At 38.2% G+C, this 25,553-nt stretch overlaps 1 protein-coding gene across 3 annotated transcripts in view; it reads left to right on the top strand.

Moving 5' to 3' along the window:
• The window catches only part of ATP2C1 (ATPase secretory pathway Ca2+ transporting 1), a 123,807-nt gene that overhangs the window by 84,419 nt on the left and 13,835 nt on the right, over positions 1-25,553 (top strand). For 2 of the 3 annotated variants that reach the window (XM_036332631.1, XM_036332632.1), the window contains exons 17-27: positions 2,960-3,116; positions 6,213-6,383; positions 7,361-7,458; positions 10,582-10,632; positions 14,363-14,529; positions 16,268-16,336; positions 19,038-19,154; positions 19,927-20,074; positions 20,917-21,012; positions 22,181-22,322; positions 23,847-23,971. In XM_036332631.1, coding sequence (XP_036188524.1) covers positions 2,960-3,116; positions 6,213-6,383; positions 7,361-7,458; positions 10,582-10,632; positions 14,363-14,529; positions 16,268-16,336; positions 19,038-19,154; positions 19,927-20,074; positions 20,917-21,012; positions 22,181-22,322; positions 23,847-23,971 — 1,341 coding nt within the window. Of the gene's footprint in view, positions 1-2,959; positions 3,117-6,212; positions 6,384-7,360; positions 7,459-10,581; positions 10,633-14,362; positions 14,530-16,267; positions 16,337-19,037; positions 19,155-19,926; positions 20,075-20,916; positions 21,013-22,180; positions 22,323-23,846; positions 24,644-25,553 lie in introns of those variants that run through there. The other variant, XM_036332633.1, reaches the window with a different exon arrangement.

Genomic DNA, 25,553 nt, shown 5'->3' with positions numbered 1-25,553 from the left:
TATTACATCCAAATTATACATTGAAAGTTGTAATAACAACTTGTACTTAAAAATGTGGGACGGTCAAGGATTGCTAGATATTTGGGAAAAATCGTCAGTAGGAAAGACAGACCAAACCAGCAGAGAAAGAGATCTCAGAGAAACAAAGATAATTCCGGATGCTGAAGTAAATTTCCAAAGAACATTTTTACAATTTTGTTATAAAAAACTGACAACAAAATGCTTTAAATAGAAAGTTTTTCAATGAAGTTAAAGAATCTATCAGAAAGTAGAACAAAACATTAAAGAGGTGGACCGTATAAAAGATAAGGTATAAAAATCAGAAAATAAATATAGGAGATCCAACATCCACCTGATAGTGGTAACAGGAAGAAAGAACAGAAAATGGGAAGATTTTATCAAATTTTCCAGAGGAAGGACTTCAGCTTTTAAAATAAAATTGCCCATCCATTGGGGAAGAGATTGTATATCCAGATCCAGGAAAAAGTCCTGATACTGAAAATCTTCCTTCGTAGGTGGAGGGCTGGGAAAGATCTAAGAAATAGGCTGGCCACTGCAGTCTGATGATTAATGGAGTTTTTTCAAGGGCAACTTACATAGGAGGTGGGTTTTGGGCAGCTAGAAGACAATATGTTTGGCAGGTGCCAAAGAATTTTATAGGGTAAAGGAGGGATACCCATAGGTACTAGTATATGAATACTACCAGGTACGGGAAATTACTTTGCATGCTTGACAAGGCCAGGTCAACTGCCTGTTATAGGAATCAGCACATAGTAGGAGGCAGGGGAGGATTACTGATTTATGTCAGAATGAACATCAATATGATCAGCCAGTCTCTAAGTGGGGTTTGCCGGAAGCAATCTCTCCCAGGTCCAGCTCTTGAGTCAGGCGGCAGTCACATCTTGGAACAGTCTCTCCTCAGGAGTAAACACAAGGCCCATAATCAAGAAACTCGAGGGAGAATTTTAAAAGCTTCAGGCGGTTTGGGGGTGGGAGGCCAGGGTGGGGCAGATCGTATATAAAGGTTTAGGAATTAAAATAGCTTCTTTGGACTTCAAATCCAACACTGGATAGCAGAAGCTGGAAGATAAAGGAAAGCCTTCAAATTGAGAGGAAATTTATTCCGAGATGAACTTAAAAATGTGGGGTTGGAGTAAAAATGTTTTCAGACATTCCAAATCTCAAAATGGATATCCCACACATCTTAGAAAGATACTGGTGGATATGTTATTCTGAGATAAGACGATAAACTAAAGAAAAGAAAGATATAGCACACAATGAGTTCTAACCAGGATGGGTGAAAAGAATCTCCAGGATAGAGGTAAAGGGAAGTTTCTGGATGCATCTAGTCATGCAGTAGGCCTAGAAATCAGCCAACTCACATTAGAAAGGGAAAGGAGAATAAGAATCAAGGAAGAAGGTCTTTCTTCAATAATAATATGGGAGTAATAATTTACCTGCTCATTTGATCATGTGAAAAATGTCATTTAGCAGGGCTTTATATTACATGGAAGAGTTCCTGAATAATTATTAATAGGTGTAAAGACAACTAACCAAATAAAAAAAGAGGCAGTTATTAACTTTCTAAAAGATAAAACTTAAACAGGAAAATAAATGGTTTATTTATATAGGCCAGGAAACAGCATCGTGCCTTCCTGCTGCCCCCCTACACTCTAATATCTGTTTACTACTTAGTAGCTTTGTCTCAATGTGAGCACACACTGTAATAATGTGCAGAGAAAGAGCATCTTATGCTCTGGTTTCTAAATTTCCATTTGGAAGTGACACAAATACTGCTCATATTTATTGGTCAAAGCACGTCATACCTGACTTCAAAGTGGGAGAGAGGGTCAGGGGAATACATTCCTACCAAGTGCCTGCACAGAAAGCTAGATGTGTATGAAGTGTTCTAGTGACTACCACTTCGTTCAACAGTGGGGAGTCATAAAATATTTAGAATACTAACAAATTTTGCTTTAATTATATTATAACTAGAGGCCTGGTGCACAAAATTTGTGCAGGGGGTGGGATCCCTCAGCCCGGCCTGCACCCTCTCCAATCCAGGACCCCTCGGGGGGATGTCCAACTGCCGGTTTAGGATTGGACATCCCTCTCGAAATCCGGGGCTGCTGGCCCCTAACCGCTCCCCTGCTGGCCTGATTGCCCCTAACTGCCTCTGCCTCCGCCCCCGCGACCATTTCTTTGTCAGGAAGGAGGACCGGATGACCGGAAGATGTCTGGTCGACCCGGTCTAATTAGCATATTATCCTTTTATTAGTATAGATGATATGGAAAGGAGGAATAGGTAGTGGGGGTGGCCAAACTACCACCTATCCCAATAGACAATTATAAAATCGATAAGCAAAAAATACAAACATATTTAAAACCTTGGAGATAAATACCAAGGAAAACATCTATAAAGTTAAAATTGGCTTGCCTTTTAGGGTAGGACTAGAGGTAAGAAGGTTTAGGCAGGAAACTGCAGTTTTTCATTGTAAGCTTTTGTATATTACTTTACTATGAAGAAAAATAGAAGAAAAAATCTGCTAATACCCATAATTATAAGGTGGTTGTGAGAATTAAATGGGATCACATGTATACATATAGTAACAGCCAAGAGAAGAAGGCCTAAGTCATTGCTTGGGCAGATGTTTGCTCTCTTTCCTATTCCTGTTGTGAGCCTCTCCTCAAATCTCAGAGTGCCTACTCTGGGGCTTAGTATAGCACTGCTTTCAGTGTGTAAGGGTGAAGGTAGGGAGTAGATGCTGTTTGTAGGGTGCAGTAAACCCCCATATATGAACTTATAATTTTCAGAGTTCAGGTGCCACTCAAAGCCTTAGGCTTGAGTAGCTACCCTGGGGATATGAGAAATGAATACCACTTGCTTTTGGATTCCAATGGCAGATATGTACAAGTTGAAATTAATTTGAATTTATTTGCTTTGTTCTTCTTTTCCTAGGATGGACCAGAGATTTGTTTTATGAAGGGTGCTTATGAACAGGTGATTAAGTATTGTACTACATACCTTAGCAAAGGACAGACTTTAACACTCACCCAGCAGCAGAGAGATCGGTCCCAACAAGAGAAGGCACGAATGGGCTCAGCAGGGCTCAGAGGTAAGGTTGCTTCAGCATCGTCCCCATGGGTGGAAAGGTAATGCTTTCTGTTCAGTGCAGATAAATTCATGCTTCACACCTGAGCTGTATAGCTCTAGTCCAGGCTTTGTAGAACCCTGCCATTTCTGAAATGTTATGTTTTACTTGTCTAATTGACCCCCCAAAATGGAAAAATGGGAATATAGCAAAATATGAAATTTTACAGACCTGCAGTGATGTATGAATAGGTGATAAAAATTTTATTTTTATAATAGTTTATTGATTGAGAGACAGGGGAAGAGAGAGGGAGAGAGAGAAAAACATCCAATGTGAAAAGAAATCATCTATTGGCTGTCTCCTGCACACCCGCTACAGGGGATTGAGCCCACAACCCGGAATCGTGTCCTTGTCCGAGAATTGAACCGTTAATCTCCCAGTGCATAGGACGATGCCCAGCCAACCGAGCCATACAGGGCAGAAATTTTATTGTAAACAAGTTTTATCTTGTGAGGAAGGAGATGGATGGAGGTAAAGTGATGTTACTCCATCTTTATTTCATTAATTTGACAGTCTTATTTGTTAATAGATCTAAAATACTTTCCTAAATATTGAAGTCTTAAGCCTCTAATTTGCTCTTTAAGCTGAGGCAATTGCTTACTTGCTCCTCATCTGCTTTATTCCTTTGGCATTTACCAGTGAAGTATAGAAGTGCTCAGATTCTGCTTATGTTTATGTTGCTGACTAAACATGATGGGGTGAGAGGATCTGCTGTGCACACACACCTCAGGCCACTTCTCTTAGGGACATCGTGTATGATTCAAGAGGCAGGGGTTGGGGCCATACCTGGTTTTTACCTTCTGAATAGTCATCTGGTTTGTGGCTAATTATATATATATATATATTTATGTAGTGTCAAGGAAATTGGAAGAGTTGGCTTCTTTAATGTTATTATTTTTACAAAACGAAGAAACACTACAAATTTCTGGGTGAAAGAAACAAGTTATGTAAAAAATCTTCATACTCACGGTTCACTTAAGCAAGGGCTTTTTGTGGCTATACAACATTTACATAGGTTTATAGGGCTTTCTGATTTACATGTTTAGAAAGGTATTCTTGTGGTTTTATTTGAGGGCACAGTTTTGTTATCTTAGCAGCTTATAACAGAGGGTTTCAAAATTGGCTGGGATTTAGAGACACAGAGGAAGTCTTAAAGGTTTGGTATGTGCTTCCTGTTTTCCTTAATTTTTGGAGCAGGGATTTCACATTTTTTAAATTCTGACTCTTCTCATCTGGAGGAATGTGGAGGTTTTGTTGTGTGTTTGCTGTTGTAATATTGTGAAATAGATCAGAGTTGGTAGAAGACAAAAATCTTTGTTTCACAGGGCTTTAGGAAACACTCTGGTCATTTTTCTCTTGCATCTTGTCTTCTCCACTTCTGCTTGTGCTCCATCTTCCTCTTCCCCCTGAAATTACCATAATGAATAATAGAAAGATTTTAAATTTAACTTTATATATACTTATGTTGCATCTTATAAAACTTAAGTTTTTTAAAGTAATATTCATAATTTTGAAATTAGAGTATGTTTGTTTTTATATTTTATTTGAGGACCTTCTACATGAAAAAGGTCTACCTACCCTGTCCCAAACAGTAACAGTAGATCTTCATTTGTTCTAAAGAAGCAAACAGATAAATATAGGATACTAAGCTCTAGGCTAATATCACCCCTCCATTGAGAGTGCCAAGAGCTGATCTCCCTTTTTGACGCCAACTGATGCTGTCCCCTTCTGTTACTATCTGCCTCTATTGCAACACGAGGGACTGTCAAGGTGAATTCATATGCCGAACTATTTATGTAGCTGTGGGGCCCACATCTTACACTGGAAAAATAGAAGTTATTTGCCTTTACAGTTGGTTTTCTTAATAGATCTAATCCTCCATGCTTCTGTTTGAATAAGAATGGATACATCCTGTGATCTTGCTTGGACTTTCAGATTCCCCATGAGATACATATGCTTAGTTTGTGTGCTTTTATTGTGTTTTGTGTGGTAAATTCTTTAGTCTAATAATATCCCAGGTTGAGACACATCCATTGGTTCATAGGTAGTAAAGTGAGGTTCCAGAATTCTGAGAATAAGCTAAATGATATTTGGAAATGAACAGTACTTTATACTACATCTTAAGTGCCCAAGGATGATAGAAAGCTAGCTATAAATAATTTTAGGGTGGTGTTATTTATATACTCTTAAATTACCAGAGTTGCAAATAAGAAATACCTGTTAATGTTATAGAATGAAAGAATCTAAACTATTGTTGATGATAGTGGTTTTATAATCACTTTATAGTTAACTTTACCTCCCAGGGTTTATCATATTTGAAATTGTTACATATTGTGTCTAATTAACTAAAATAGTGACCTCTTCAAGCTATTGAATTGTTACACAGACCTATAAATTGGAAAGCTGAAGATAACGTTAGTAGAAGCCACCTTCAAAGCTGTCTGTTTAAAATTGACTTTAAAGCCCAACAAACCTATAGTTTCTCCAAATAATTAATTGAAGTTGCCAAAGAGCCAATAGTGTATGTTGAAAGGAGCTGAATATGGTTACTATGTAAAAATATTTTTTATTTGCTCCTCATTTGCCTTCCCTTCTTATTCCTTTTAATTTTTAGTAACTTAAAGCAACTTTATGTCTAGAACCATTAAACTATATTGTCTTACCACATGATAATTTTGGTTCTTAAAGATTATATAGCCCTACCCGGTTTGGCTCAGTGGATAGAGTGTTGGCCTGCGAACTGAAGGGTCCTGAGTTCAATTCCAGTCAAAGGCACATGCCTGGGTTGCAGGCTCAATTCCCAGTGGGAGGTGTGCAGGAGGCAACCAATCAATGATTCTCTCTCATCATTGATGTTTCTATCTCTCTCTCTCCCTCTCCTTTCCTCTCTGAAATCAATAAAAATATTTTTTTAACAAAAGATTATATAATAACTACAATGACATTATAGTCTTAAGTGATTTATTTGAGAAGTGTTACTGCCTCCAGCTTTTGTCAAGTAAATTCTTTTGTTTTTGTGACTCACATTTTCTTGTTTGGATTTTATTATTATTTCTTAAGTTCTTGCTTTAGCTTCTGGTCCTGAACTGGGACAGCTGACATTTCTTGGCCTGGTGGGAATCATTGATCCTCCTAGAACTGGTGTGAAAGAAGCTGTTACAACACTCATCGCCTCAGGAGTATCGATAAAAATGATTACTGGAGACTCACAGGAGACTGCAGTTGCAATCGGTATAACTAGGCTGCTTCCTTTTGTTTTTGATAGTTTTTTTTTTTTTAATTATTACAGTACATAGTTTGTGAACCATTAGACATGAAATGTGTTTACATAATAAAATTGACTCTTTTTTGCTCATACTCTATATAAAATTGTGGCCAAACTTATTTTAGTTTAAAAAATAATACCTATCCACTATGCTAATGGATAAAAGCATAAATGTGAAAGGAAACATGAAATTTAGTTTTTCCTTTTGACTGAGTATTTTCAAAGCAGACCTGTACCTACTTTGAAAGAAAATAGCTATATTTATGATTCTGTTGTTTCATCATATATATGACTGTTTTCTTTGAATGCCTTTTATGATTACTTTAAGAAGTAAAAGGGGGGGAAATGGACATGGAAATTAATCTCCCAGAGCCAGTAAACTATAGTTCTTACTGATAAATTTAAGCAGTTTGCAAAAGTCCATTAATTCTGATTTTATTAAAATGGAGAGAGATTGGGACAGAAGTTTCACACTTTATGTTATCTAAGAAGGATGTCATCAGAAATGTAACATGGTTGGGAAAATTATACTTAGAGAAATTTGCAATTTTTATTTTCATTTACATGCAACTACATGATTACCACAGATTCACCACCATTTTATTTGATTTTGCTTACTTAAAATGCACTCTGATCTTCATTAAAATGGAGATGCTGAGCAAAACTTCATTGGCCGTGTTTCACTTCTTAGGTTCGATAGATTAAATTGTGAAAACTATTTACTCTCAAATTTAAACAAAAATAAGAGTCAAACAGAAAACCTCAGACTTTTAAATTCAGATAGGTTTGTCTTACCAGTAGTTGTCTTATGATCTCTTTGTATAGAGGCATTTTATACTTAAAAGGAAACGGATAACAATTATTATTATTAACTGAGCATTATGTTTACCCTGTCAAACAAAACCAATTTGGTTAATTATGTTTTCTCTCTATTTTACTTTAGCTAGTCGTTTGGGATTGTGTTCCAAAACTTCCCAGTCAGTCTCAGGAGAAGAAATAGATGCAATGGATGTCCAGCAGCTTTCACAAGTACTACCGAAGGTATGTCTAAACTAAAGCCTTTTTAGACAAAAGGCCTTATTTTAAGTGTTACCATTTCTACTACTATGAAAACCAAACTGTTTATTTCAGAGCAGTTGGGATATGACTACCAAATTTGTTGTTCTAAATCATGAAATGAAATCTTATCATTGAAATCAGTTCTATCATTGAGAGTTTTTGTGATGTGATCATTATAACTATTATTACTAGTGGCCCAGTGCACGGATTCATGCACATTGAAAGGAAATTAATTAGAAGAAAGGTTCGTGCAGTAATTACATTACTGCAAAAAAATTACATGTCAAAATAGTATATATAATATAGTATTATAAAATTGAAACACGCGTGCCATTGGCACGCGCGAGAGCTTTATGTGTATCATGCATGCGCGAGTCAATATTTATTTTTAAATTGCCATTGCGCGTCATATGTACTGGCAGGTTGGTCGGACGGATTTATGGTTACTCACTTAGCCATATATATATACATACACTAGAGGCCCAGTGCATGAAATTTGTGCACTTGGGGGGATCCCTCAGCCCGACCTGCACTCTCTCGCAGTCCAGGAGCCTTTGAGAGATGTCCAACTGATGGCTTAGGCCCGCTCCCCAGTGGGAGCGGGCCTAAGCCATCAGTTGGACATCCTTAGCACTGCCGGGGAGGCAGGAGAGGCCGCTGTGCTCGCCAGCCCTTAGCCCAGCTCAGAGCTTCTGGCTGAGCAGCGCTCCCCCTGTGGGAGCGCACTGATCACCAGGGGGCAGCTCCTGCGTTGAGCATCTGCCCCCTGGTGGTCAGTGTGTGTCATAGAGACCGGTCTTTCCATCATTCGGTCGATTTACATATTAGCCTTTCATAATATAGGAAATTGCAAATTTATTAACTTTTGCAAGAACCAAGTTTCGCCTGAGGAAAATACTGTAAAAATTAGCAATGGTTGTATAAAATACAAAGTGGAAAGAGAGACCATTACTTGATGTTTTTTATCCTTTTCTATTTTAATTGTAGCATGATATGTGATGTTTTTAAAGCATTGAAATATCATCTACATAGAGTGAAATTCACCCATTTTAAAGCAGTCTTCTAAGTTTTGACATTTGGTTTCATTACTACCATCACAATCAAGATCTAGAGCAGTTCCATCATACCCCCAAATTTTCTTGTGCCTTTTTAAAATCAGCTCCTCCCTCTACTTCCAGAATGTGGCAACCACTGGTTTGTTTTCTCTCCCTATAGTTTTGCTTTTTTCAGAATGTTCTAAAAATGGAGTCATGTATCTGTTTCTTTCATTTAGCACATGCATTTGAGATATATCTATGTTGGTTGTGTGGATGTGTGTGGTAGTAGGTTTTTTTTTTGTTTGCTGACTAGTATTCCACGGTATGGGTATATGTTACCTATTCACTAGTTTAAAGACATTTAAATTTCCAGTTGTCAATTATGAATAAACTACTATAAATATTTATGTATAAGTTCTTGCATGAAAATAAGACACTAAAAATAAGGACCCATGAAAAGAGAAAAATCCTCTTGCAAGTTGCTTCTGAAAATGCATAGCCTTTTCCCCTTCCCTTTAATGATTTTTATCTCTTCCTACCATATTATTCCCTGAAAGTTCTCCTTTTCTGACAAAGTTCTACTTCTTTCCCATTGTCCTTTTACCATATACTGTTGTCCTCATCCTATCATCTCCCCTCCTGCTCCCAAACTACAGTGATTTATTGGGTGCTTGCCTTTAATCAGTATATTCCCTTTTTCTAGGTAGAGAAACAGACATAAATGTGAAAACATTGTTAATAGATGAAATTCACTTACCCTCAAGTCTAATCTTATTTCTTTGATATTGTGATATAGTTTAATTTTTACTCATTTCTATGTTTTTTTAATATCTGATTTCTTTAGGCCATAATTTTATGTTCGTTAAATTTCAATATTTTTACTTAGCTAAAAAGATTAACCTGCTCATCCTAGTGCTTTAAGAACAAATTTTACTCTGTGTTATGTACCACTTGCCAACCACCAAGGGAGTCTTCAGCTTTGCATTAGTAAAAGCAGTGAAAGAAAGGGTGTTGCCTGGAGACAGATACTGGATGGTGGGAATTTGGGAAATGCTCATCTGATTTTTTCTTTGAAGTAGGGAACAAGGTTATCAGCTGAAAGTGAGGTTGGAGAAAAGGATCAGGAGTATGAGGAGAGGAAACTAGTATGAATGAATTTTCTAGGAGAGTGGGAAAGAGAATGGTGTGGTATGTGGTTATTAAAATCACCAGGATTGGGAAGTTTTGTTGGAGAGAGTGACAGTAAGGCAGAAGTTAAAATCTTTGTGAAACGGGGAGTGACCTCTCTGGAGCAGTGAATGCTTGCAGTTAGAGGGAAGTATAGTCTCATGTAACCTTCAAAACAGGCTTTATGAATAAAGAAGGGAGAATGGAGGACACCTACCCCTCTCCAGGATCTCCTGGTTGTACTATTTGAGAGGACTATAGAGATGGCCCATATTTTATGGAAAAATTAGAGCAATGTGGAAAAGGAAAGTATTTAGGGGATTTTGTCAATGACTGATGACTGACTTTGGGGCACAGTGAAAGGGTTTTAGAAGACAGGAGATGGGGTCAGAAAAAGGGATTAAATATACGGTTTGGAGAGATAAGATCATGTAAGTAGAAATATAGTGGAAGAGATCCTCATGAATTAGCCCAAATAAAAGAGAATGAGTAGACACTGGACACTTAAAAAAGGGGATGGGGAGCTTTATAGACATGAAGAAATAGCTGTTCTTTATCTGTCCTGAAGACAGAACAAGGGAAGAGGCCATTCTAGTTGTATGCTGGTGTTAGAGGAAAGGTAGAAGAGAGTTTTCCCTTTCTTTATCTCTGAGACATTTCAAGAATAAGGGTGTTTTCTCTCCAGAGATTGTGTATTTCCTGTGGTACCTTTGGTAAATTTTGAAATGAGCATGTCAAATGAGTGTCATAACAAACATGTCATATTACTTATGTTTGATCTCTGTAGCAAATTAAATATAGTTTACATTGATTTTTAAAAATCATTGTTAATTAGAAGCATATGAGTTATTCTGGTGTTTCTTAACATTGAAGATTTTTAATGTTTTTTGTAATTTAACAGGTTGCAGTATTTTACAGAGCTAGTCCAAGGCACAAGATGAAAATTATTAAGGTGGGTCTCTAAGAATCCAGTTGTTTAAGTTTTATATCCAAAATGCTACTTCTTGTCTTAAATTATTTTTGCCTTACTAGGAGTATTTGAAAGAACATTAAAGTCAGAAGTCTTATAAAACAAAACAGGTGATTTTTTTTTTTAGAACCTGAAATGGAATTTAGTTAGCAAAGGAAGATGTAGAAGAAAACTTGAATGAGATGTCTGCAAACTAACTTTAAACAATTGAACAATGTACAAGTCTGTTCTGGTAGTCAGTGCACATCATAGCAACCAGTTGTTCGCTATTCTGTCGAATTACGTTAGCCTTTTATTATATAGAATTTACTAGAGGCCTGGTGCATGAAATTCCTGCATGGGTGTGGTCCCTAGGCCTGGCCAGTGATTGGGGCCAATCAAGTTCCCTACCTCTCCACCTCCTCCTTTTCTTGCCAACCACATGCTGCCACCGTGCAGTCCCCACCTCCCCCCGTGCTCCTCTCACCACCTGCGTCCACCACCACCTACCCCTGGTCCCGATCGGGGCCTGTTCACCAGGGTAAGAGACTGAGAGGTTGGCCGGCAGGCCCTGATCAGGCAGTGGGGGCCGGCTGGCTGGTGGGAGGGGACGGGGAAGGTTGGTTGGCCGGCCCTGCCCTCAATCGGGGTGGGGGGGCTGATTGGGGGCAGGGCTGGCCGGGGGGAGGGGCCGTGGCAGGTTTGGGGTCCGATCAGGGCCCCATACGCACCTATTTGTCCACTGCAGTGCACATCATAGCGACTGGTCGTTCCGTTGTTTCGGTCGCTTGGCTTTTATATATATAGATTTTAAATATGTTTTTATTGATTTCAGAGAGGAAGGGAGAGGGATAGAAACATCAGTGATGAGAGGGAATCATTGATTGGCTGCCCCTTATTAGGGATCAAGCCTGCAACCCTAGCATGTGCTCTTGACCAGAATTGAACCCAGGACCCTTCAGTCTGCAGGCTGATGCGCTCTCCACTGAGCTAAACTGGCTAGGGTGTTGACTTAAATTATTAATCACTGTAGCCTTCTATTAGTTCAGAGTTTTTTTTTTATTGGCAATTTATTTTTATTTTTATTTTTATTTTTTTTATTAAATCTTTATTGTTCAGATTATTACATTTGTTCCTCTTTTTCCCCCCCCCCATAACTCCCCTCCTTCCAGTTCCCACCCCACCCTCCGCCCTCACTCCCCACCCACTGTCCTCATCCATAGGTGCACGATTTTTGTCCAGTCTCTTCCCACATCTCCCACACCCCTTTCCCCCCCAAGAATAGTCAGTCCATTCCCTTTCTATGTCCCAGATTCTATTATAATCAACAGTTCATTCTGTTCATCAGATTATTTATTCACTTGATTCTTAGATTTACTTGTTGATAGATGCATATTTGTTGTTCATAATTTGTATCTTTACCTTTTTCTTCTTCTTCCTCTTCTTAAAGTATACCTTTCAGCATTTCATGTAATCCTGGTTTGGTGGTGATGAACTCCTTTAGCTTTTCCTTATCTGTGAAGCTCTTTATCTGACCTTCAATTCTGAATGATAGCTTTGCTGGATAAAGTAATCTTGGTTGTAGGTTCCTGGCGTTCATCACTTTGAATATTTCTTGCCACTCCCTTCTGGCCTGCAAAGTTTCTGTTGAGAAATCAGCTGACAGTCATATGGGTATTCCCTTGTAGGTAACTGAGTTTCTTTCTCTTGCTGCTTTTAAGATTCTCTCTTTGTCTTTTGCTCTTGGCATTTTAATTATGATGTGTCTTGGTGTGGTCCTCTTTGGATTCCTTTTGTTTGGGGTTCTCTGCGCTTCCTGGAGTTGTAAGTCTATTTCTTTGACCAGGTAGGGGAAGTTTTCTGTCATTATTTCTTCAAATAGGTTTTCAATATCTTGGTCTCTCTCATCTTCTGGCCCCCCTTATAATTCTGATGTTGGTACGCTTGAAGCTGTCCCAGAGGCTCCTTACACTATCTTCGCATTTTTGGATTCTTTTCTCATTTTGCTTTTCCGGTTGGTTGTGTTTTGCTTCTTCGCATTTCAAATCTTTGACTTGATTCTTGCGCTCCTCTGGTCTGCTGTCGGGAGTCTGTATAGTATTCTTTATTTCAGTCAGTGTATGCTTAATTTCTAGTTGGTTCTTTATCACAACATTGAGGGTCTCATTAGTTTTCTTGTAGATCTCAATAACTTGATCGGTGGCTTCTAGACAGTTCTTGAGAGACCTTAAAAGTGTGGTTCTGAACTCTATATCTTCCATTGACAATTTTGTCCTGTTTCTTTGTCTCCGCATTTTTTATGCTTTCTTGGTGCACCCCCTAGTGGTCTTTGTGCGCAGTCTTGTTGTAGTTAAGCCTTGATTGTTGTAGTTAATACTGGGGGGATTTGACCTCCAGGCCAACTGGCTGTGAGAGTCAGCTGTGTCTGCAGTAGGAAAACTTCTGTCCTTTGAGGAGGTGCTAATCTAGCCTTTGCCTGAGGCTATACGGCAAATGGCTCTGTGCAGGGCTTGGGTGGGGCGGGTCGCATGGGATCAACAGGGCAGGCGGAGCGAGCAGTTATGGCTGCTCTCAGTCCTGTCCCCAGAGGCTCTGCCTCTCAGAGTCCCAGCAACCGCTGCAAACCTCGTACAGAAAGCTGCCCTCGCGTTCTGACCGATGCCAGACAGTCCCGCTTCTCCTGTTTGAGTCTGGGTCCCTAGAGACTCGCCCAGAACTGGAGCTCAGGGCCTGAGCCTCCCTCCCGATTGAAAACGACAACCGCGCCCTCAGCCACCAGCCCGCTCTGGGCGTACCTCCGCACCTTTGTATTTTCCGCACTGCGCCTCCTCTGAGTCTCTGTATGCTGTTCTCTTTCCTTCTAGTTGAAGAATTTCCCCTCAGCCAGCTTTCCTGTGGTTCTGGGTGATGTCCGTTCCGTCTTTTAGTTGTATTTTTGAAGTGGTTGTGCGAGGCAGCATTCTTCCGTGTTTACCTATCAGTTCAGAGTTTCTTAACCTTAACACTATTGACGTTTTGGACTGTATGATGCTTTGTTGTGAGGGGCTGTCCTGTGAAATGTAGGATGTTTAGCAGCATCCATGACCCCTACCCTTTAGGTGCCAGGAGCATGATCCTCCAAATCATGACAGTAAAAAATGTCTGCAGACATTGCCAGATGTTCCCTGGAAGGAAAAATTGTCCTTAAGAACCACTGTGTAATTGGCTCTAGATCAGACTTTAGACATACAGTTCTTACACAGTGGGAACATTAATAGAAATGTGTGTTGTTGTTTTTTAAACAGAAGTGTGTGAGGCACTCTGCTCTTTATTCTCACAAGCCTTTTTGCTGGTAATCCTCACCCAAAGATTTTTTCCATTGATTTTCAGAGAGAATGGAATGGCGGGGTGGGCAGGGTACATGGATGGGAGAGAGACTGTGGCTCCCACATGGGCCCAAACAGGCCAGGATCAAACCTGCAACCCAAGTACTTGACCGGTAATCAACCTGTAACCCCTTGGTGTGCCAGCTGATGCTCCAACCATTGAGCCACGCTGGCCAGGGCCTAATAGAAACTTTTAAAAGTTTTATCTTAAGACCTAAATATATTGAAATTCATTGAAAAACTGATGGTCTATATTATTTCCAATCTGAATCATGTCAAAAAATATAGAGTAATCGTTTATCACATTATCTCTGTAGAAGCAACATTTTAATCAGAATTCCTCCCTCCCCCTCCTGTCCCCACTGTAGTCTCTACAGAAGAATGGGTCGGTTGTAGCCATGACAGGAGATGGAGTAAATGATGCAGTTGCTCTGAAGGCTGCAGATATTGGAATCGCAATGGGTCAGACTGGCACAGATGTTTGCAAAGAGGCAGCTGACATGATCCTGGTGGACGATGATTTCCAAACTATAATGTAAGTTTCATTTCTGTATCTTCCGATGTGCATCAGAAAGAATTTTCTCCCATCCTTTCCTACACTTCATCTCCAGACAATTTAGGTGGAAAAGAATTAGCAATACGTTATACATTGGATGAATTAAACTATTTTAGTAGGTCAGTTAATCTTATTCTATGGTGTAGTGTGTCGTTGTGGAGAAAATTATTTTGTACGGAATGGAAAGGACAGAATAAATGGCAGGACCATTCATTTAAGAAATATTTACTAAGTATCACATTTTTCTGGCTGTATGTGTAGTGGCACAGCAGTGAACCTTTGTGGGGCTTTTATTCTAGTTAAATTCAGGCTATTAGAAATATGCATGTGCATGGCTGTATAATTATTAAAAATAATCAAGTTCTCCTTACCTATTTCCTTTTATCAGTAATTGTTCATGTTGTCAGTGATACAGTTTATTAAGTTAGAGTAACTTTGTTGTTTCAGCCACAGTTTCTAATTGATATAAAATTCTTATGTAATACCTGGTGGCTTCAGTTTCAGTGTTCAGATGGGAGTCACCTGAATCCTGTTTTTTGATAATAACCTATCTGCCAACCTGAGTCTTACTCATATCAGTGATACATGCTACTTATCCCCCTGGTGCTTTAGTAACCCACTAGAGACCTAGTGCATGAAATTTGTGCATGGGTAGGGTCCCTAGGCCTGGCCAGCAATCAGGACTGATCTGTGGGGCGACTGGCAGTGTGATCGACTGCTGGGGTGTGGGGGGGGCGCTGCTGGAACCTGCCTTGGCCAGCCTGGCACTGCCTGCTTGCCAGCCCTACCCCACTACCACCACCGCCTGCTGCTGGTTGCCTCCCTATGTGAGGCGACCAGCAAGGTGATCGGGGGACCCCGCCTTCACCCGCCTTGGCTGGCCTGGGGCCTACGGGCTGGGGGCAGCTTCTGCGTTGAGCATCTGCCCCCTGGTGATCAGTGCATGCCATAGCAACCTGTCGTTGCACCAGGTGTTCCATCGTTCGGTAGATTTGCATATTAGGCTTTTATTGTATAGGATTGTGGCCTAAAGTGAAGCATGTGGGAGCTCAGGACTTAGAATTGCCAAGCTCTTATAAGGACATAAGAATTTTTTCTTTCCATCTTAGAATTGTGTAACAATTTTGGAAGAAAGGGGAAATTATTTACAAAACACATATTTTCCTACATTCAAACAAATGAATTAGATAATTTAAATGAATATTTGTATACCATATACTTTATATAATTCTGCTCCTACATATATCTAATTATATATAGTAGCAAAAGATAGCTTAAATTCTATAATCTTACATAACTCATTGCTGTTTATTTGCTGACATACATTAATTTAACCTCTTATCATTCATGCATCTTGAACCTTTAAGAAAAATTAATGTGGGTAAAGAAGGTTATTGTTTTAGCATAAGTGTGTAGTATTGTCTTATGTAGGAAGACAATATGGGATTTTAACATTGCAATATATTTTTTTAAGAATAGGAATTTTAATATTGTAGAATGAAACCAGTTTAGGTAGGGCTTTAGAAGTCTTTAATTATTGTTAGATTAATGTTTTCATATTTTTCTAATCTTAATTATGTAGAGAAAATAATATATTCTTTTAGCAAAATATGTGTTATATCAGTTGGAAAATTGTTTTTAAATTAGTGTTTTTACTATAGATATTTTTGTTTTTGTGTGGTACTATTTTCTCACTTAATTTTTTTTTTAATTTCAGGTCTGCAATTGAAGAGGGTAAAGGGATTTATAATAACATTAAAAATTTTGTTAGATTCCAACTGAGCACGTAAGTTTGTAAAATGTTTGTCACCATGAGTCTTATAGATAAACTAGAGGCCTGGTGCATGACATTCGTGCACTGGAGGTTATGGGGGTCCCTCAGCCCAACCTGCACCCTCTCCAATCTGGGAGCCCTCAGGGGAGCCCTCTCCAATCCAGGAGTTTCTGTCTGTCTTTGCAGTCATATGAGTGAATTGTCTGAGATCCCAACTTAGTTTGGTTTGTTGCTCACAGAATAATAGAGGCATTTTTTTTCTTTGCTTCATTGGTGGAGATTTCCTGGGAGTTTTAGAATATCTTCCCTTTAATTTTTCCTAGACACTCTGGTTTTACTTATGTCTCTTACCTTTGCTTTCCCTCCATCCCCCACCACAACAGTAACTTGCTCCAGGCTCACTTTGCTCTAGTGCAGTGGTTCTCAACCTTCCTAATGCCACGACCCTAATGCCCTTTAATACAGTTCCTCATGTTGTGGTGACCCCCAATTTCATTGTTACAAATTGAACATAATTAAAGCATAGTGATTAATCACAAAAACAATATGTAATTATATATATGTTTTCCGATGGTCTTAGATGACCCTGTGAAAGGGTCGTTCGACCCCCATAGGGGTCGCGACCCACAGGTTGAGAACCGCTGTTCTAATGTCTAGGAGATCCGTCTGCCACCAAAACTACGATTCCCAGCATTCCTGGTGCTCCCCATGTTCTGGGCTTCCACTTCTGGTCCTGGGGCTGCCACCAGAACTACTATTCCCAGAATCCTGGTGGTCCCCATGCTCTTGGTTTCCCCTTCCTGCTCTGTCTCTGTCCCACGGCCTCCCACATTGCCAAGTCCTCCAAGCTGCCAGCTCTCCCTCTCTGCTCTTCGTCTGGAGGCTTGGGGAGCCAAGTTCCCCAAGCTGCTCCACTCTCCTGCTCTGCTCTCCGCCTGGAGCCTGTGTATGCAAATTAACCCGCCATGTTTATTGGGTTAATTTGCATACTCACGCCTGATTGGCTGGTGAGCATAGCGGAGGGATGGTTAATTTACATGTTTCTCTTTTATTATATAGGGCTAGGGGGCCAGTGCATGAATTTGTGCACCTTGACAGGAACTGTGGGCCTCAAGGCTGTAGTGGGCACAGGGGCAGGTCTCAGCCCATCCTCCGTGCCCCTGCCTGGCCCCTCCTACCGTGGCTCCCAGTCCCATCTGCCGGCAGCTTTGCTCCTGCTGCCATTGCTCCCACGTGCTGATGGCGCTGCTCCTGCTTGTACCCGCTGATGGTGTGGAGTAATTGGGGCCGGTGCTAGCAACGGGTGCGAGCGGCAGCTGCTGCTCCGATTGCCCTTAGGAGCAGGGGGAGGTGGAGAAGCCTTCAGGAGTAATCAGGGCTAGCAGCCACCACTCGCACCTGCTGATGGCGCCGAGCAATTAGGACCGTCGCCGGCAGCAGGTGCAAGTGGGGCTGGTACCGGCAGTGGGTGTGAGCGGCAGTTTGGGCACCGGCAGAGGCTGTGAGAGGTGGTTGCTGCCCCCGATCACCCCTCAGGAATAGTTGGAGGTGGAGAAGCCCTGAGGGGTGATTGAGGCCAGCAGCCACCATTTGCACCTGATGCTAGCACCAAGCATTCAGGGCCAGTGCCAGGTGCCGGCAGTGGGTGCTAGCGGCGACTCTGGCGCCAACAGCGGGTAAGACCGCTGGGCAGGACTGCGGCAAACGGGAACAAAGAATTTTCAGGAACCACCAGAGGCTCGCCCCGATGACAGCAACTGGCACCCCACCTTGGTCTGATGCCCTCGCTCACCTGCTCCACCACGCACCGCGGCTGACGCTCTCCATGTTTCGCGCTCTGCCGCCTGCTGCCAATGCCCACCATGTTGCGCGCGTGCCTCCTGGTGGTCAGCACACGTCGTAGCGACCGGTTGTTTTGCCGTTTGGTCTATTTGCATATTACGGTTTTTTATATATAGATTATATGAAAAGTATTATTTAAGCAGAATGCCTAGAGGCTTCTGGGCTATCTTCCTGAAGTTTAATTAAAAAATTAAAAATGGCATGTCTAATAGGTTCTTTTTAAAAATATATTTTTATTGATTTCAGAGAGGAAGGGAGAGGGAGAGTGAGGGAGAGAAACATTAATGATGAGAGAGAATCATTGATCAACTACCTCCTGCATGCCCCCCACTGGGGATCAAGCCCACAGCCCCAGCATGTGCCCTTGACCAGAATTGAACACAGGACGCTTTAGTCCGCAGGCCGATGCTTTATCCACTGAGCCAAACTAGCTAGGGCTCTAATAGGTTCTTAATGTGATACTTAGGTCTCTATGTCACCATCAAAGTATAGAAACGTTTGTGGTTTAATTAATCTTAGTGTTTCCTCTTGTTACCATTTTCCAAAAAGTAAAAGGCTTTTCTGTATTCAAAAAAACAGTTACCAAAATAGTGTTGAAACTTAACTGTTACGTAGCAACAGCTATTCTGAACTCAGCTTTAAAGATCTTCCTTTATTGTTGTTACATAAACATTTTGAAAATCTTTTATTAAAATACTGTGGATTATAAGAGTTAACTCCTGGCTTCAAAATGTTCTTGGAAATACAGGCTTCCTTTAAAAGCACAGTAATAACATGAGATTTTTAAATGCTAAAAAAGTGGTTATTTTAATATTAGTAAGAATTATATTGTGCTGACAGTTCTTTTTAAATGACTCTTTTTTTTCAACAGGAGTATAGCAGCATTGACTTTAATCTCACTGGCTACATTAATGAACTTTCCTAATCCTCTCAATGCCATGCAGATTTTGTGGATCAATATTATCATGGATGGACCTCCAGCTCAGAGGTAGGAGTTTTTCATGCATAAATTAGAAAGATAAGGAAGATGTGATATTCTCATGATTCAGTTTTACAGACTTCATTCATGGAAAGCGTTAGAAATCTTTCAGCAGCATGTTTGTTATAAATTGTGTGATGTGTGCATATCATTTATTTTCTTTGGGTGCTCACTCATCCATTATGGATCTGAGCCTATACACTGTGTTAGATGCCCAGCCTTACCTTGAAAACAGATCGGGCAATCCCTGTCCTCGGGAAGTAAGCTTTTTGTTTCTAAGAATGGGATGAATGGAGAAATCTCTGAGTTTAGTGTTACTAGCTAGGCTTTGTTGCCATTTTAGAGACTTGGGGAAAGTATCAAAGAACCTAAGCATCTAAGTATTTTGTTTTATAATAATGGGGCCATAGATGTCACTTCTCAATACAAATAGTCAAAACCTCATTGCATGGAGGGCATTTCAAAGTCCAGTTGGTCAGTCATGTATTTGAGCCCATATTGAAATAAGTAAACTTATATGTAAATGAAATTGGGCAATTTTTTTAAAATTTGACTACCAATCTCCTATTAAACTGTGCTAAATAAATAAGAATAAAAGAGGAGAGTATAAAATTTGTGGTTATTTTTGAGTAAACATAGCCAAGGTTTCCTTTGTGGTTCAATACTTCGTTTTTTAAAGAAAGCATTTAGTTTCCTGCATAACTGAAGTTAATCAGGATTGAAAATAACAAATCCAAACGTTAAAACTTTAAAGTAATTCATTTTTCTGTTTGTTTTGAAGCCTTGGAGTAGAACCAGTGGATAAAGATGTCATTCGTAAACCTCCACGCAACTGGAAGGACAGCATTTTGACCAAAAACCTGATACTTAAAATACTTGTTTCATCAATAATCATTGTTTGTGGGACTTTATTTGTCTTCTGGCGGGAGGTATATTCACTGGATAAACTGCTTTATTAACATATTCTATATGATAAAACTTATTTTTGTGTGTTACATGGAAAGCTGAAAAGTTAGGAGAGCTCTTTGAAAAATTTGATAAAAACATTTAAACGTAGTACAGTTTTGGTATTATTATATTTAAAGTCTTAAAAAACAAAACAAAAAAACATTTAAACATAGTTTGATTTCAGCCTTTATGGGTTATTGGAATTTCTGATTAATTTATTAAAGTAATTTAAATCTGCAGAGGACTATCAGATACAATAAAAATTGCTATATGAAAATTTGGGGAGACGTTAGAATATCTGAATTTTTAGCTACTTTGTCATTAAAAAAGAAAGTTGCTTTAATATCTATTATATGGTTTGTGAGAAGACTTTTTTACTTTATGGTGACTATAGCTATTCATTAGTTGACTTTATTTATTTATTTAATTTATTTTTAATCTTCATCCTTGGATATGTGTTTGTTTTTGTTTTTTTTAAAATTGATTTTAGAGAGGTGGGAAGGGAGAAGGAGAGGGCGAGAGAGAACCACCACATCGATGTGAGAGAGAAACATGGATTAGTTGCCTCCGGTATGTGCCCTGACTGGGGATTGAACCTGCAATCTTTGGTGTAGGGGACGAACAATCCAACCAATTGAGCCACCTGGCCCCAGGGCATTAGGTAACATTTAAATCGCATATAGGAAATTATGTAGCTTACATGTTTTTATATCATAAGACTAAAGCTATTTTATCCGAATGGAAAGAAAATTTTAGCCTTTTAAACACATGCAGTATTTATCCATTAAATTCAGCCACTAAATATCATTTTTTCTTTTGGCAGCTACGAGACAATGTGATAACACCTCGAGACACAACAATGACCTTCACATGCTTTGTGTTTTTTGACATGTTCAATGCACTAAGTTCTAGATCCCAGGTATGCTGACTGATTCAATTAGGTAGAGCACTTTCTAATTGTAAACAGGCAAGGAATATGGGTTTTTAGCTTTTCTTGATTTTGTAGCTACAGCTTATAGACTCAGATAGCTTTCCTCCATCATGTATCATAATGGGGATGGAGCATTTGGGAAGATAAGCCTTACCTTTGATCAGAAGATCACAGTAAATCACTGGTGTTGTCACGTGATCTCTCTTCTTCCCATTCTCTTATTTGTAGCTATATGGTAAGTTCAGGTTAACATTTCAGCATAGGACAAACCTCATGGGTTCTGTTAAGATGGTATTAATCTCCTTTTAGAAGAAAGTGTTGTTAGAAATATAAGAACAATTTTTTGCATATTAATCTTTTTCCATTACTTCCGTCAGTGTATCAAAACTTAGGACATTTTTAAAAAATTTTATTGTTGAAAGTATTATAGATATCTCCCATTGCTTAGGACATTTTAAATTTACTTTTCTTCCCATGTTGTATCTTAAGGTGTGATTAATTGCCTTTTCTCAATTGAAGTGCTTTGATAGGAAATAATGAGCTAAAACCTAGTGGTAGTTTTTCAGAGCATAATATTTTTTAAACTAGTTCCATTTGAGGCCTGACTGTTCATTTAATTTTTAGAGCACTTTATGAATCCTCAACTATATCTGTTATCATTTGTCATGCTAGAACTTTCCAAGTGAATTATCATTAGAGTAATTTTTGAAGATGCTATATTATTCATTTTTTATTTTATGAAAGTCAGCTTTACTTTTTCAATACACATATAAACTAGGTCCATTCTTCAAGAAAGGTTTTTAGATTAATCTACCTTAATGAATGGATAGAAATGACTTAGAATAATCATATACAATTAAAATTTCTTGAATTTTGGAATGCTAAAATAGTTTCTATTGATTTTTATTTTTTTAAAAAGGTATATATAACAGCACTCTCTTTAAAAAAAAAAAGCCCTTTCTTGATAAAGAAAAGTTACTTTAAAATTTACCTTTATTCATTTGAATTATTCCTAAATAATAGTTAAAATTAAGAGATTTCATGGTCCTGCCATTGTGAATTAAATCCAACTTATTAAAAATTAGAAGGAAATCTAATAATAAAGTAGTTTGTTCTGTGACCAAGGTGTAATAATCAAACTCTGCTTTGCCAACAGACCAAGTCTGTGTTTGAGATTGGACTCTGCAGTAATAAAATGTTTTGCTACGCAGTTCTTGGATCCATCATGGGACAGTTATTAGTTATTTACTTTCCTCCACTTCAGAAAGTTTTTCAAACCGAGAGCCTAAGTATACTGGGTAAAACAAATGTTCTTTATAATTTATGCATTTTAGATGAATTGTTGTATTTTCTAATGCATTTGTTCTAATAAAAATTTTCTCTTAAAAAGTGAAATAAGTAAATTAATGACTTGATTTGAAAAAGGAGTGTGCTTTTTTTTTTCTCTTTTTTTTTTTTTAAATTGGAAGAACGCTAGGGGAGTCACTCTCCTAACTCTAGGCTTTAAAATTTTTTGCAATTTTTTTCTTTTAATTTTTTATAAGTTACTAATTGTCAAAATCATATTTGGGTTTTCTGAAATGTAGCAAATCAAAACTTGTTAAAGAATGATTGTAGTTTATACTTTTCAATCTTATGTGAAGAGATTATATTTAAACTCGCTGAAAACCAAATTGCTTTTCTAGAAAATTATAATTTCGATAGTTAAAATAATATTTCACTATTCTTACTTGCTAATTTTAAGTCTTATTTTATCAAATAATAGCCTGACCTAAAAGCAGAAAATGGTATTAAGATTATGTGGAAGATAGACATTATTTTTTCACGTAATATACATTAAATGTTATGGTGCACTACATTTAAAAATTTATCTTCCTATTTCCTATGTAAGTATGAGGACTGATGTATTTATGGCAGTGCTACTTTCAATTCTTGGATTTTTAAGCTAATTTGAATATTTATAAAAATGAATTATGCAGCCTCACTGGATTTTTATTATAAGTTTAAATTTACCTTAAAAATGAACTAGTTTACTAATGTCAATATTTTAACTTTTATTCACATTCCTTCCTCTTAAAAAAAGAATGGAGTTTTAAGAAGACAACAGCAATTTCTCAAGTAGTAAATAAGAGTGAGATACTTTGAATACTGTTGTAATGACATGGTCTTTAAAGATGAGTTCTCCTAGGCTTTCAAATGAAATAAATGCAAACTTCTGAATAATTTTTATATAGGTGTTTTTCAATCAGGTTAGTTACCACTGCTTGAATAGCCTTTTAAAAAGGCTGTGTGATCTGTTAAATAGAAAACTCTTGATTGTGGTGCTGTGAAAGGTTATGGTTATGAGCAGCGCTTCTCAACCTGTGGGTCACGACCCCTTTGGCGGTCGAACGACCCTTTCACAGGGGTCGCCTAAGACCATCCTGCATATCAGATATTTACATTACGATTCATAACAGTAGCAACATTACAGTTATGAAGTAGCAACGAAAATAATTTTATGGTTGGGTCACAACATGAGGAACTGTATTTAAAGGGCCAGAAGGTTGAGAACCACTGGTTATGAGGTTATTTGTGGTTTAGGGAAAGTAGTCAGAGGACTTGGGCCCTAGTTCTCTGGCTGCTGCCTTTCATAGCTAGGTGACTTTGGAAAAGTCACTTAATAACTTTGAGCCTGACTTTCCTTATTTTTATGCTGAGGCTGATGATAACTCATGGAATGGTTTGAAACAATGTATTTTAAAACCTATGATAAGATGTTAGAAAAATGTAAGCTATTAAGTTTCAAAGAATTATAAAACCCAATTTATTTTCTCTTGCAGATCTGCTGTTTCTTTTGGGTCTCACCTCGTCAGTGTGCATAGTGTCGGAAATTATAAAGAAAGTTGAGAGGAGCAGGGAAAAGATTCAGAAGCATGTTAGTTCAACATCGTCGTCTTTTCTTGAAGTATGATGCATATTGCATTCTTTTATTTTTGCAAACTAGGAATTGCAGTTTGAGGATCATTTAGAAGGGCAAATTCAAGAGGATAATGAAGATTTGAGAACTTTTTAACTTTTCATTGACTAAAAATAAGCATTAATGCTAAAGACTTGATTGAAGACTTTAACCTGCTGACAGTCTCAAATGAAATTATGTAACTTTGATAACACATTCCTTGATTTAAATTGGCTTTTGAGATTGAGGGGAACTTTATAAAGCATATGGGCATTTATTTAATAAAAAATAAAAAAAAAAGGCAAAACCTAAACCACTTAAAGAGGTCTAACAATACAAATACACTGTCTATCTTAGATAGATATAAATATTTTTTTTTAATTTTTAAATATTGTACTATTTATGGTGGTGGGGCTTTCTTACTAATACACAAATAAATTTAATCATTTCAAAGGCATTCTATTCGGTTTAGGAGTTGATTCCCAGGAGTGCCATATTCCAGCTACTGTATTTCCTTTTTTCTGCAATTGTAAGCAGCTCAGATACCTTGTGTTACCATTTTTGTATCTCACGTTTTTTGCACAGGATGTGACCACTGTCAGATCACTGTTCTTTTCTTTCTTTTTGTGACTGAAAAGCCTATTATGCAATTTGAAGTAAATGTTTGCTTTTCGTAGTAAATATAAATGGTTGCTTATTTTTCCCCAGCTATGAGCCTTTGGTATATCAAAATTAATATAGGGCTACCAGTGGCATTCTAGTTAGGTTAGTCATGTGTGTAGTTAACACTTAGTAAAAGATTCAAAAATATTTAAGACCGATTGGGCTGAAATTTACAAAAAATTAACATGTAATGCCTTCTTTTAGAGTTAAATATAAATACACACTTTGTCAGATACTATTTTGTCATCCCCTATATATAAATTCAAGTACCTCACCTGAATAACTGAATTTTTTTATTTTTAATGTCCTTTTAAGTATCTTTCTTAGGAAGTTTAGAGTTTTATACTTAAGAATAAAAAAGCCTTAAGACCAAACAGGTGGTTTCAGAACTAGGATCTGTGTGGAAGGTTCCATGCTGGCCTTGCTCTTCATGTTTCTGCAGCCTGTCCGGCCTAGATTGCAGCACAATCCTGTCCCTTCTCCTACTTATTCCTGCCTTCTTTCTTTTCACTGGGTATGCTAGAGAAATTGATGGACTTGCTCTTGTATTGCCGTCAGTTTTTAGTATAGTTTAATGAGGTGTAGGTAATTTATTTAGAATGTATGACAAAGTTGGGCCAGACATTCAAAATTACAAATCCATTTTCCTGTTGACTTTCTTTCTGAAACAAATGGGTCTTAAATTTAATGTTTAATTCTTCCTGAAGTGAGTTTCATATTTTATAATTATTCTGTTTTCTAAACTTTCAGGATAAACCAGTGTAGGTTTTATCAGCAATATTAAACTGTGAATGTGTTAACACTAAAATATTGTTATCAATAATAGGGAAAATATCTATACCTTGAGTCTTTGTTAGTGAAACAGTTGAGTATAAGGAGCTGAGACATTTGTAATTTAGTCTGCTTTACCCTTTAAGACTCAGTAGTC

The sequence above is a fragment of the Myotis myotis genome, unplaced genomic scaffold, assembly GCF_014108235.1.
Source record: "Myotis myotis isolate mMyoMyo1 unplaced genomic scaffold, mMyoMyo1.p scaffold_m19_p_13, whole genome shotgun sequence".
Taxonomy (NCBI): domain Eukaryota; kingdom Metazoa; phylum Chordata; class Mammalia; order Chiroptera; family Vespertilionidae; genus Myotis; species Myotis myotis.
The sequence above is the reverse complement of the archived record's forward strand: the minus strand, read 5'-3'. Positions and strand labels throughout refer to the sequence as shown.